The sequence below is a fragment of the Canis aureus genome, chromosome 23 (assembly GCF_053574225.1).
Source record: "Canis aureus isolate CA01 chromosome 23, VMU_Caureus_v.1.0, whole genome shotgun sequence".
Classification (NCBI taxonomy): domain Eukaryota; kingdom Metazoa; phylum Chordata; class Mammalia; order Carnivora; family Canidae; genus Canis; species Canis aureus.
The window spans coordinates 28,593,343-28,607,578 of NC_135633.1; the positions used below are offsets into that span (position 1 = coordinate 28,593,343).

Genomic DNA, 14,236 nt, shown 5'->3' on the forward strand with positions numbered 1-14,236 from the left:
ACGATATACTTATAACTAACTTAGTAATAATGACCTATTTTAAAACTAGAGGGCTGGTTTTAATTTGGTTAGCTGTTTGGAGAGGTGACACCAGTAATGGGTTATAGATTTGCCTCCCGGGCTTGGGGCAGCTCGGAGAGGCTGAGGCTCTGGGTGAGGCCTTGATCCCGGGGCACACAGATGAAGCCTCTCCAGCTTCCTGCCTCCTCTGCTGCTGGGTCCATGCCCCCTCCCTGATTCTGAGTACATCTCACCTTCTCTCAGCTTATTATCAGTGTCCTCAGATGTGTGTCTTTCTGTGGGTCTTTCCCCCTCTCTGTCTCTATTTCTACCCCTTGTTTTTCTCCTGTCTTTCTACCTCTCTCGATCCCTGGTTTTGACCAAAGCAACTCTTAACTGATCACAAAAGAGCTGAATAATGTACCTTTATGTATGTTTTATTTATTAAATACAATTTTGTGTTCTCTGCCTTGTACAGAAGCAGGTGGGTGGAATGCTTTCTGTTCATCTGGAAAACAAATATATTGTGGGTTTTCAAATATACGACCCTTGATTGATTCCCACCATGGCTTCTCCCCAAAACCCAGAAATTGGGGGCCGGTAATAGAATAAAAGTCCCAGCCCAGAGCTCCTAGCCTAAAGCAAGAGAGGACCCGTGGTTGTTGTCCGCTCTGTGGGTAAGGGCAGGAAGCATGATGGCGGAGAGCATGCAAAGGTGGGGGGGTGCGGTCTGCATGTATGGAATGGAGATCCCCGTTAGTAAACGCCCATTCACGTGCCACTCTCCCTGACGGTCTCTGCACTTTACGGCCCTTGCCTCGACCCTCCCTGAGTGAGCTGCTCCCCCAGCACCTGAGCTCACCTGGTGTTGGGCCCCTCCACACATTTGCTCTTGCAGCTCCTTTTGTCTGGCACGCCTTGGCCACCCCAGACTCTGTTCACCTGGTCACCACCTGCTCATCCACTGAAGTTGTCCCTGATCCATGGAACCAGCTAGAACAGGCTCCTCCTTCATGCCCCACAGTGACCAGAGGTGGGGTCTCAATCATCCTGGTTCCCTGGTGCCCCAGCACACATTAGGTATTCAATCAACATATGTTAGTAAGAGGAAGAGGGGTCCCATACCGCAAGTATATAACCTGTTGTCTCCCACTTTAGTAGAAGGATATCCAAGCGGTCAAACCTGGCCCTAGCTCTGAGGCCCCCTCCCACATCTGTAGGGCTGCCCCATGTGCCCTGCACACCCACAAACCACCCATCCTCCAAGGTTTCCTCCCCAGTGAAGCCTTCTGATTCCCCATGCCTGGTAGGAAGAAACCTGTCCCTCCTGTGAGCAACCAGCTACCTGGTCTGCTGTTACCTACTTGGACTTTCCTTCTGGCTATTTCCACTCCCCGGTGTTAGCCACACACAAGACGGTTGCCCCCATAACCCACACAGTGAGCCAGTCCCTAGAGGGTGGAAACTTCACAGTTATCAGAGGAAACCCGCAGGTTGACGGGGAAGGGGGTGGAGAATGAGGGCCCGGCCTCCCAGCGTGGCGACGCAGTGCTGGGTGCAGGCAGTCACTCATCCCCAGCAACATGGGATCAAAACGTTACACTACCTTGTTGGCCAGTGGGTCTCTCGGTCCATCTTCGCCTTTCCCAACACTTAGCTCTGACTGCTTGCAATTAGTATCTGAGAGGCAATCTAAAAGAGTCAAGCTGCATTATGGAGAACCCCAGAAAAACTGTAGGGTACAGCTCATCTCGTGGAGAGTGGCTCAAATGGCAAAGGTTGATTCCTTCACCTACTCAGCTCTCAGCTGGGCCTTACCAAGGAAATAAGATCAAGAAAGTGGTGTTCGTCTTTAGCATTTATTTGTAATTGGAAAAAAAAAACTGTTTGTTTGTTTGTTTGTTTGTTTGTTTCTGAGCAAGCACAGACCACAAGCACGTCACAATCAATTGGCTATACATGAATATTTGTCGTCATTTTCTTACTAACAGCAGGAATGAATTAGCACCAAGAGAGGTGTGCGCTACACATTACATAGACAATCTGTGGTATGCAACAAAATCCAGGCCACAAAATCGTAATTAGACACTTCCTGTCTGCCTTGGAGAGGCAAAGGTAGAACGGACCTGTTGGAAGCACCAGCAGATAACGAAACACTTGGGGGAGCCAACACACAGCCTTAGGGATTATTTTTGCAGGCAAGCGAAGCAGACAATAGGAAAGCTTCAGGCCTCGCTCTCTTGCCAGGGGAGCTCAGGAATCGGTAGGGAGATTACGGAAAGGGACAGACAGGCATTGGAAGCTTGGTCATCTTCAGAAAGGCAAAACCGAAACACTGTTTTGTGAAACCAGAATCAGTTTCGATCAGTATGTTTGGGATACAGAATGAGACTGGCTGAGTTTTATTTGTAAACAGTAGAAATCAAAGAAGTTTCTAGCCATGAAGTGACACATTCAAGAGTCAAAGTGGACTACAAATCAGAGTTTTCTCAGTTGCGGGAGTTAAAAAGACGGGGAGCCTGAAGGGTTGGAAAGACATTAGGTCACATCTGAAGCTGCAAGGGGACCGGGGTTGGAAATTCAGTGCCTGGGGCTGCAAGGAGGGTGGGAAGCTACAATTTGGGCAAACAAACTTGACTCAGACACAGAGATCAAGTCCTAAGTATTCTTCTGGTTGTGCTGCTGTGGGGACGGATTTATGTATGGTACCCAGCACGTCTAGCATGGCGTCTGGCACACAGGCAATCAGTACTCAAAGGTGGAACCACTATTCCTCTGGGCATCGGAAGGTTTGATTTACTTGATCTGCAAAGCATATATGATTGTTCTACGGAGAAATCCAGATTGTGGCTAACATGAACATGCCTGACTAATGCCACACCTTGAGGGAATGAACATACATTGGCAAATTATCTGGGTAAAGTTAAGATCATGTTGACAGAGCTCTCTGGTTAATGTTAAGGTTAGCTAGCAAATAGCTAGGATCAGTACTCAGATCTGCTCTGGTCATTTCCAGACAGGCTTCAAAATTCATGATGCACAAACACTGAAACTCCCTAATATTTTCCAACTGCTGTGAAGCTTCATCTCAGTTCCACACCCTGAGATAGAAAGGAAGATGACAGTGGGCCTGGCTGAGCACCTCATTTCCAGGAGTCTTGTTCTCTTAACAGACGTGGCCCACAAAGCACACACTCAATGAATCTGCAAAAGACTTCTCAATCAGCCCCAAGGTGACCAACAGAATGGTGTAAACAGAGACTTTGCTGCTTGAATGGTCAGAACAGGAGAGGCCTGGTGGAGGCCCTGCGTCCTCCACACCACGAGGACTGAAAGGGATTGCGGCGGTGAGGAGCTCTGGGACCCTGCTCACCACCAATGTCCTTCCACAGCAGAGGCGTGGCACCGGACGACAGCCCAGCCACGTCACGGTGTTGGCAACGGTAAGGACTTAAAGCACAGGAGTAACAAAGCATACCGAGCAATGGACATGTCACAAGGTTTGCAAATGCAATTTTTCTGGTAGGTATTTTGGGTTCCCTTGTGAGCACTAGGGGTCTTTTTGCAACTCTCTGACTAATGCCTACAACACAACGCTAGCACAACTAAGGTGCCACTTGCCACCCCAGGGGGCGCTGGCCACACAGACACGCGAAACACGATACAGCGAGAGCTGCTTCATATTCATCAGTGAGGTCAAAAATTCTTGCTAATCACTTAGTAGGGAACTCTCCTAATCTTTAGCTAAGCCACAGACTCCTCCACTAACCTGAAGCCCAGAATCCTCTGTCCTCTCCAAGGAACAGAGCAAACACAGCTCAGGGAGGGAGAGTGAACATCGCCACACTTGTTACTACATCTACTTCCCACCTTGTGTTTCTCAGAAGCAAGGAAGCCACATTCTAAATACACTACCCCTACCCCCTGAACTTTCTCTGCCTCAGTCATTTGTAACCAGTTGCTCTGCAAAATTGGTAGCACTGGATGGGCTGAGGGTAAACAGAGAACAATCTCCTCGTTGTTTTCATCTTCCCATTATATCTAAAACGCACTTCAAACACCTAACCTTCTCACCCTGGCCTGCCTTTAGTCACCAGGGGCATATCTAGGACTTAGAGTACAACGCAAAGCCCACTGATAGGAAACTAAACGCAGTCCCACGTTTCTAACAGAAAAGCCTAGAAAAAAAAATCACTTAAACTTAACAGACACAATTCACTTTATGGACATTAAGGCCAAGGTTTTTTGCTTTCTTGATATTTCCAGAAATGCTGTCAATCACCGAAGCCCCGAAGGCGAGCTTCTCTAGCTCGTGATAACCCTTTGAATTTTGGAAAAGAACGCATTTACCTAAGGTTCAGAATGGATCACTGACACAGACCTGGGGTGGGGGGAGAAGAGGAGGGCACCCTACGGGCATGCCCAGGTGCCACTGGAACTCTTCCGGCCGTGAGGAAGCGCCTCTGCACTAAGGCCCACCTGCCTCCCTCACCAGCCAGCGAGCAGTCCCACCTGCTGTGGGAGGCACAACCAGTGAACAACGCTTCCCGGGGTTCCTGGTGTTCCGGGGGGCCCCCGCGGCATGGACGCCCGAGCCGCACTTAGCCCGGCCAGTCTAGATTTGGAGGACGAGGCATGCGCTCCGTCTATGAAACCAAACCCAAGAGCTCCTGGAACACTCAGGACCAAGGCAGAGGAGAAGCCTCTAAGCAATTTTGTGGCCTTTTTTGTTGGTTGGTTGGTTTAAAAAAAAGGGGGGGGGGAGAAGAATAAAAGGAAAGTGCAGTGAAATTTACTCTTTAGCCTCAGCCAGTTTATTGTTCATCTCTTTACTTTGCTCCTTGTCGTCGGGTTGGGTGGCGCTGGGGCCCTCTGCGCTCTTTTTCTTGGAGGCCCGGCCCGACACCACCTGCTTGTCTTTGGCCTTCCTCGGGGGCTTATGGGTCGCTGAGGTCTTTTTTGGTTTGGAACTCTGAACGCTAGGTTTTTCCACCTGCTCGGAGAGACGGACAGACAGACCGCAAGTACGGAAACACAAAAAGAGGGAGGGAATGGGAGAGAGAAGTCAGAGAGAAGACACGATTAGCTAAATGGGAACTGTAACGATGCCACTTGACATTGAGGGAGCGCTGCGTGGAAAGTACGTTCAGGGACACGGCTCATCTGGCCGCTCCCGCCTGGACCGGCTGCTGAGTTATTTTGGCCACACGCTCCCGGCCACGTTGGCTCCCCGGCCTGGGGCTGTCACCACTGTGGCGGATGAGGTTACTCTTTTGCTCTAGCTGCTGCCCCTCCCTGTGGGAAGAGTATATACCGCATCAGTCTGTTCCACTCGGGCAGGCCTAGGATTTGCTTTAGTCAATGAAATGTGAGCAGAAGGGATAGGGGTCACCTCCAGTGGAAACTGTTCTGCTCTCCTCAGCCATGAGAGGCCCAGACCGCAGAGGCGGTGAGGCGTGGGGCTGTGGCCACCCGTGACGGACAGGTATTAATAAGAAATACACCTGTGTGGATAGAAGATGCTAAGATTTGAAGGGGGAAGCCGTCACCACCATATAAGCTGGTCTTTCCTCCTTTTCTGTCTCCCGGTAAAAAGTAGCTATTTGCACAATTCCATGTGGCTGGGCTTCACAGAAGCAGCTGTGGCATTTATGATTCCTGCTTCCAGCTGAGTCTCCAACTGGGTTCTCCCCCTCAGGAGTGTGGACTGGGATGTGAATAAGGCAAAGTAGTGTTATTATGTGGAAATCCCTGAATCCCTTGGAAGTTACTTAGAAATGTAAATCACTTACAAACTGTTTATTATCGTAACAAATTACCCGGAAGGCATCTTGCAGCTGATGTGACAGGTGTGCTGCTACAGACTGGGAACCGATGGTGCACAGTATTTATGGAGGAAAAGGAGAAAAGGGAGCAAGGATGCATCCATGGATTGGAGCTGAGAATGTGGCAGGGGCAGGGTGGGAAGGAAGCCAGCGAGATGCCTCCAGGGCCAGCCCTATAGGGGCAAAAGCAATTACTTTAAGAAGAGGAACTGAGAGCTCAGGCGAGGTTCTCTGCCACTTGTTGGGGCGGGGCGGGGGGGAGGGGGTGTTCTCAAAACCAGAAGCTAGTTCTCTGAACACCTGCCAGTCTTGGAGCTGTTTTATTTTAGGCACTGTTCCTTTTTAACATTCCCTGTGAATTTAGCAAAGGTTCCTGCTAAGAAGCCTCTTGGTCATCTTGCACTTCCAAGAAGAGGAGGGATTTTCTGGGGAGCCGTGGGGGGCTGGCCAGGCAGGCCGGACGGACCCCTGAGTGGCCCTCACACTTTGCTGCAGTTAACCCCTTGGTTCTAGGTTGGGCTGAAAGGTTCTTCACAAGATCTGTCTCACCTTTGGGGGTTCCTTGAAAGGTTCGCTGTAGAGGCTGCGTATTCTTCTGCGATCGATGACCTTATTGTCGGCTGGTGTCGGCTTATTGGCTTCCCCTTTGAACTGGGCACTGTAGCTGGTCTCATGAGCCATCTTATCATCTGGGGGCTTGTACTGGGGCCTGGCTTTTATCGGTTTCACAGGCTTGATGTCCGTCCATGCTCTGAATTCATTCCTGTGAATCAAAGAAAGCATAAGTGACGTGAAACATTACGTGCAAGGATGCAGTACTCCTGGTCCAGGGCTGCAAACAGAGCAAGCTCTCAGTTAGTGCTTGTGGTGCTGACGCAAGGGTGGCCAAACTGTGAACTTCATGTCTCCTCACCAGGAAGCACATGGTTTCCCTCCTGCCAGGTGGATGCAGGTTGTGGCAATAGCCCTTGTAGGGAGGAGGAGCTCAGGCTGCCAGCTACCACCGTGTGATCATGGGTAGACAATTCTAATCTTTGGGCCTCGTTTTTGTGATATCTAAAATGAGGCTGAAAACACTCAGTCCATTCCGTCATGCATGAGTTCAACCTCTGTGATTGAATGCCTGCTGGGTGTGGGGTGGCGAGTGTGAAAATGAGATGTGTTAGACTGTGTGCCTGGTCTGCCGTGGCCAACCATAAATGCCAGTCCGCTTCCCTGCCTTGTTATGATGGAGACCCTTTGTTAGCCAGAATCCTTAAGGATAATTCCTCCTCTTGATAGCAGATGGTTTACTTCTTACACTGCCAGAGATTTAACAATCTTAATCACTGTCAGTGAAAATACTCATGAGATGTCTAAATGCTTGCAGGTCACCAATAAGCAAAATGTACCGGAACGTGATGTGGATGTCACTGGCAGGACTCGTGGTGTGTGTGTGTGTGTGTGTGTGTGTGTGTGTGTGTGTGCAGGAGAGTCTTCGCCCACTCTGGTGTGAATGGTTATTGGTCCTGACCCTATAATCACACCATCACACCATTTGCTGCTTTTTCCTGAGTCGGTGTGTCCATGTTCTTATTTTTCCTGTTAGGATCTTGTAGATTCTAATCAGCTGCTCCTGATCTGTTCTAGGGCTGGAGACTAGATGGGGACAAAGTACAAAACAGGGTAAAAACATGTGGCTGCTGATGGGGGCCATAGGGCTCGTCCTGTTTGCTGAGTGCATGACATTCAATGGATCTGTTCTCATTTGGGTCCATGAGAGGCTGTGTTGTAGGAAAGGAAGAGTTAGGCTGTGCATAGTTGTGCTTAGGTTCTTTCAGGGCCTTCTTCACCCTCATTGATAACGCCCTCCTGGGGGGGTCAGAGATGAGTGGCACCAACAGGAGGCCACAGGGGAGGGCAGAAGGAGTTGAAGCTGTGAGAGTCACGAGGATCCTAGCACTGCCTCTAACAAGCTGTCGAGCTGACCTCTCCTCTCTCTGAGCCTTGGTTTCCACACCTATCAAAAAAAATAAAAATAAAAAAAAAAGACTCAGACCAGACCATGTCCTTATCATGTCCTTCTAGCTCAGAGGCTCTCTGGGTTGATGAAGCTGGTTTGGTAACACTGAGCCGCTTGCTGGTCATTTGACCTCTTGAGGGGAACTGGCTCATTCGTGAGCAGAGAGCCTAGAGTTTCTTAAGAGACCCTACCCAAGCTTCAGGCTTGCCTTTCCAGTGCAGCTTGAACCCCCATCTAGGGGCCTTACCAACTCAAACTCAACATCCCTAGAACCAGAGCATCATGTCTCCCCTGTCAAATTGTCTTCATTCCTTCATCATTCAATTTCTTTCTCTCATTCATTCATTCATTCATTCACAGCAATAAGAAGGGGGGGTGGGGAACACAGCCGAGGCCAGCCCAGGAGGGAGTCCAGAATATGGGTTCTGGAGTGGAGTCAGAGACAGGACAGAGAGCCAGCCAGGGTTCTAGGTGGAATGAAGGGTATGCCAAGAGGCTGCCAATACATGGCCTTCCGCAGGCAATTAGGGTGGTTGAGTTGAAGCTTGTGAGGAAGGGCACAGAGGCCGGACAGATCATGAGGTCCTGCCAGCCATGCTGAGGGGATGGTCTGGACTATAACAAGGAGTTGCCAAATGGTTCCAAGCCAAAGGTGAATGTGGCCAGATTAGTTTGGGGAGAGAGAACTTTGGCAGCAGGTGAATGGTGGACAGACGGGGAGATGCGAGTCGGGAGACTGGACAGGAGACTGAGCGGTGAGTTGGGAGGAAAACAGAAATATGAACCAGGACAGTGGCAGTGCGGACAGAGTGGCTTGGAGTCAAGAGGGAAGCAGGCAGGACTTGAAAGCGGCTGAGCCGTGGGAGGCCAGGGTCAAGGGGAATCTGGAGAGACTCCAGGATTTTGGTTTATAAGTGGCTGTGCTACCCACTGAGACGAGAACCTGAAGGGAGAAGGGATCTTGGAGGGCTGAGGCCCTCCTGATTCTGTTAATGGCACCCATCTCTTCTGGTATCAAGGCCACATTATATCCTTTCCTGTCCTTTCCTCCACCCTTTTACACTTCCATGGGTTCCACCAGTTACTGTGACCTGACTTCTGAGCCATTCTGGCTCTCCACACAGACCTAGGGCTGGCCTGGGTCACACTGGGGGCTGTGGCTACCACAGTCTGCTGAGGGCTCCAGGCCCTCCCACCTCCCTCCTACCCTTCAGGACTAGAGTACTGCTGAAGCCCCTTATAAGTGGCTTACTAGTTAACAGTCTGGTTCCTGAATATATAATGGCAGAGCCCTGAGTTCTTTGCTCCTACCCCTGCCTGCTTTCAGAATTAGGATTGACATAGGTCTACACTGGCCCTAGGAACTTTTTCTGGATTGTCCCTCCCAGGCTAGCTTCTACAGCTTTCTGCATCTGTGCCCTGGCTGCCGTGGGCTGGCAGGTGTTTCACTGTGAGCATCAGTGTGAGCAGCATCCATGGGATGTGTCCTTGTGGGAGCAGTTTGGTAGCCCCTGCTCTTAAACAACTGCTCTTCATGTGAGGCCATGTTAGTGAGTCCCATGATAAGTTCACTGTAATTCTGACAGATATTAAGTTGAAAAAACCAAATTCTGCTACTTAGAACTTTCTTTGAACTCTCCACAAAACCTTCCCCAGCCACAAACAATAACTAATCATATTCCACAAAAAAAGAATTAGTTACCACTCAACAGACACCTTTTATAAGCTTGCCAGTTTTTTTTTTTTTTTTTTAGTATATTCTCTATAATCCTTACAACAACTTTGAAAGGAGGTAGTATTATACCTCCTTTACGAGGGAAGATAACCAAGAGAAGGTAACCAAGACTCAGAGAGGTTAGGTGGCTTGCATAAGGCCAAACAGCTGGCAAAGAAGCAGAGTTGAAATATGAGCTCCTCCCAGAGCAATATGGACCCCACTTTCAGGTCAATCATGTCCAGAGCCTCTTGCCATGAGTTCATGGTCCCCTGCCACCATGGATTCCCCTGTCCATGCAGCCAGATTTCAGCTTGGCCATTCATTCATTTATTCATTTGGCATTTACCAAACACCAGCCATGGGTGTAGCATGTGTCCCACAGGGGAGCGTAAGCCATGACTGAGGCAGCTATGGTTTAGTAGGTCAGGATCTGTTCATGTGTGACCCCAAGTAAATAGGACAAAGGGACAGAGGGAAAAAGGATTCTGAAGGGCGCACTAAAGGATAGAGACAGAGAAGTGGACAAAGGGAATTCAGGCAGCCCTCTAAGTCTGGGGCAGGTTCAGAGAGCAGGTGAGCTGCTCAGGGTGTGGAGGGTGGTCATTAGCAGAAACAAAGAAACATAGGCCCTCAGGAGAAAATGATATACAGGGCTCAGGGAGGTGCAGACAGAGGTTAATAAGGTGTGGAGAAGCCTAGAGCCTGGGACAGGACAAAGAAGGTGCTTCACTGGCAAGAGCGCAGGCTTTGGAGTGAGATAAACCCGGGCTCAATCCCAGATCTAACCCTTAGGCCAGGACCTCACCTGCTCTGACCTGCAGGGAGCTCATTTGGAAAGGACTGACACAAGCCCTACCTCACAGGGTTGATGAGACTGTATTGATTGAGGAGGACCTGCCCAATTGTGTCAGTACTACAAAGCCCATGGTGGATAACTGTAACAAATGTATTTAGTTTTCATTAGAGAGTCGTTTGTTCAAGAAAAATTATTGAATATCTTCTACATTCCAGGCCCTGAGCTGGCAATACAGCATGAACAGGCAGATGCAACGACAGGCTCCACTGACCTGGTAGTCAGGTGGGGAGATATAAACAACCACATAATCAAATGTCTGTCCCCATTGTTGCATTTCTGACCACTGCAGTCAACATGCCAATGCTAGGAGAGGGCAAAATTTGGGCAGCAGCTTCTAATGCCAGGTTTATTTCTGAATGCATTTCACATCAGACTTGAACAAAGTAGTATTCAGTGAATGCCTGAGTAATTGAATCTCCAATACTGAATGTCCGCCATGCACAGATGTTCGCTTCTTAAGGACTTGTCCCACTTACACACATTTTCTTGCGGTGATTCAAGGGGAGATACTGAAAGAGCAATTATAGCGGGGGGTCCTGAAGACAGGCAGGGAGCTGGGTGATTGATGAAGCCAGGTCCCAGGAGACGGAGGAGGGCAGGCATCAGCAGAATGGTGAGAGGGTTTGGCCTTGGAAAGAAAGTGTTGCCAAAGAAGAGAATAGGGGCAGTCCTTTCATTTCTAACTTGAAAAAGCTTTGCATTTACCAGAAATGATGAAATGGAATTATACAGGGAATAATTCTACTGCTGGGAAGAACATCTACATGTGTTAATTGGTACAATTCACTTCTTGACAAAAGTAGAGACTCAGAATAATGGATTACTGCCAACTATGCTCAAATATAAATTTCATATCTCTGCCCATAAGGCCCAGATTTATTATGTATCTAAGTTCTTGGGAAATAAAATTCTTTCCCCATCCTCTTGACAACAAATTTTTTAACAACAGTCTTCAACTGCTTTATGAAGGAAGAAAAACGTGCTTTTAAGTCCTAATGGTCTAAAATCTTCCTACAGATTCTCATAGGTAATTTACATTGTCATGGAAACATATCAAGTCTATGTTCAAAAATTGGCCTACACTTTTTATATTAAAATGTTTTTGCAGAAGGGAAGCAGTCTCTTCCATGAAATCTGATGGAGACAGTTCATGAACACTGTCAGTTGCCAAGCTATTGTCAGGAGCTGGTTCAAGGAAGTAGGATCTGGAGATTAAAAAAAAAAAAAAAAAAGAACACCTGACCCTAGAGGCTTGCAGGAGGGTTAGAGCGGCTTCTTTCTCTTTTTAGAGGGGAATAGAAGGTTGTTTCATCCTGGCAGAAATGACTGGGTCAAGGGAGGAGCTTTATGACCTATGCCTGTGTATATGCTTGCATGTGTCTTTTAGCTTCTTTTGTGTGAAAGGGAGAGAAAGGGGTCTTACAGAGAATGCTGATGTTGTAATTATTTAAGAAACACTTCTTATCCATTAATATACAGTAAACATGTGCACACCATAATAATAGTTTTCTAAAATGAGGAAGGCATGCACTTAAGCAAATAAATGTCTGTATGTAAAGAAAAGTTTGAAGCTAATCTAATGTGAACAGAGAATGAGTGGAAAAGAATCCGTCCTTTCCCTTATATGGAAAAACCCAACATGGGTAGCAGTTATCTATGACATGTGTTAGGGCTTGGGTTTCCTCATTAGGTAAATGGAGATTCTGCAGGTGACTGCTAAGTGCTGTCTCAGGCTGCATGCAGCTCACAAGCCCCAGTGCACCTGGGAAATAGTGTTTCACACAAAGAAAGCACATGTACACAACATGTACAAAATTATGAGGACAGATAGTTAAAAATAAAACTGCTCAATTAGGAGTAAAAGTGATTTTACACAAATTAATTTAGGTTGCCGTATTTACCAGGCACTATGCTAGGAACTGTATGGAAGTAGAAGGGAGCAAAATAAGAAAACTATAGTTGGCAGGTGGAGGACAAGAGTGAGGGAGTGTAATAGTTAAAACATGTACACATACAAATACACCTCCGGTAGAAAAAAGAAGAGCTAGATGAAAACTTATAGGAAAATCACCATGACTACCTCCTCACTCTGCCCTGCTCCCCACTTTCCCATTATCAGCTGGGCTTTTTAATCATAGGAGTTCTAGCGTGGTTTTTGCCCCTAGACCACATAGTTATCTGGCTGAGGTTAAAAAGGGAAGGCTGCACTCTTCTGATTAGTTGGGTCCCCAAAGATCTGTGTCCATTAATTGCAGAAAGATGGTTCTTTAAGCAGGAAATGGAAACCATGAGAGAATGCCCTGAAAGGTGGGAGACAGTGCTACCTCCCTCTGTGGGGTAGACCTAGAATTCTGGGAGTACACTCCTATGAGATAAGCTCCACATAATGCCAAGGATGTTGCATGATACATCTAGTGTAGTGTTCAATAAACTTACGTTTCCTCATTCTTTGTTGGTGCCTATGAAGTGCTTAGTAAATATCTTTTTCGCATATCTAGCTGGTGCTGAAGAAAACATTTCATGACTTTTTGAAACTCATGCTAATTTATTCTTTAAAATGTAACTCAATTATATGGTAATACTAGGAACAACTTCAATGTCAATAAATTTGACAACATAGATGAAACAAATTTTTAGAAAGATGAAAATTACAAAACTGACTAAAAAAGAAATAGAAAAACTGAATAAATACATATCAAGTAAAGAAATTGAATTAGTAATTTAAATTCTTTCCACAAGAAAATCCAGCCCCAGGTGGTTTCACTGGTGAATTACATCAAACCTTAAGGAAATAATAAATACCAATCCTATCAAACTCTTTTAGAAAAGAGAACATTTCCCAACTCATTTTAAGATGGGTAATATCAAGTGTTTTCCTGATACCAAGCCAGTCAAAGACATTACAAGAAAATGAAAGGCCAATATTCCTCATGAATATAAATATTAAAACCCTTAACAAAAACTCATTAAATCAAATCCAGCAATATGCGCAAAGGTTTAAATGCCATGAACCAGTGAGATTCATCCCAGGATTCAAGGTTGGTTTAACACTCCAAAATCAGTTAATATAGTATATCATTTTCATTGAATAAAGGACAGAAACCACAGATCATATTAATAGATATAGAAAAACATTTGCAAAAGTCTAACACCTTCTAACATCATACTCAATGAATGAATATTCCTTCAGTGAAAGACTGAATGATTTCTTCCAAGATAGGAACAAGGCAAGGATGTCCACTCTGATCACTTCTTCTTTTTTTTTTTTTTTAAAGATTTTATTTATTTATTCATGATAGACAGAGAGACAGAGAGAGAGAGAGACAGAGGCAAAGACACAGGCAGAGGGAGAAGCTGGCTCCATGCCAGGAGCCCGATGCGGGACTTGATCCCTGGACTCCAGGATCGCGCCCTGGACCAAAGGCAGGCGCCAAACCGCTGAGCCACCAAGGGATCCCCCACTCTGATCACTTCTGTTCAACATTGCCCCGTAGGTCATAGCCAGTATAATAAAGCAAGAAAAAGAAATTAAAGGCAACAGATTAGAAAAGAAGAAGTAAGACAGTCATTATTTATATATAATATGATCTTGCATTTAGAAAATCTTCAGGAATCTACAGAAAGTACTAGAACAAATGAATGAGTTTAGCAAGGTTGCTGGATAATCAATATACAAAAAAAAAAAAAGAATTTGCTTCTTTTTTAATATTTATTTATTTATTTATTTACGAGAGACAGAGATAGAGAGGCAGAGACAAAGGCAGAGGGAGAAGCAGGCTCCATGCAGGGAGCCTGATGTGGGGCTCGATCCCAGGTCTCCAGGAGCACGCCGTGGG

At 46.8% G+C, this 14,236-nt stretch overlaps 1 protein-coding gene across 18 annotated transcripts in view; it reads right to left on the reverse strand.

Annotated features, from left to right (window-relative positions):
- MAP6 (microtubule associated protein 6) overlaps nucleotides 1-14,236 on the reverse strand; it is a 67,829-nt gene that overhangs the window by 13,988 nt on the left and 39,605 nt on the right. For 16 of the 18 annotated variants that reach the window (XM_077867077.1, XM_077867093.1, XM_077867092.1 and 13 more), the window contains 2 exons: nucleotides 6,375-6,588; nucleotides 4,797-4,993 (listed from right to left, as the gene is read on the reverse strand). In XM_077867077.1, coding sequence (XP_077723203.1) covers nucleotides 4,797-4,993; nucleotides 6,375-6,588 — 411 coding nt within the window. Of the gene's footprint in view, nucleotides 1-1,840; nucleotides 4,994-5,784; nucleotides 5,999-6,374; nucleotides 6,589-14,236 lie in introns of those variants that run through there. The other 2 variants (XM_077867086.1, XM_077867095.1) reach the window with 2 other exon arrangements.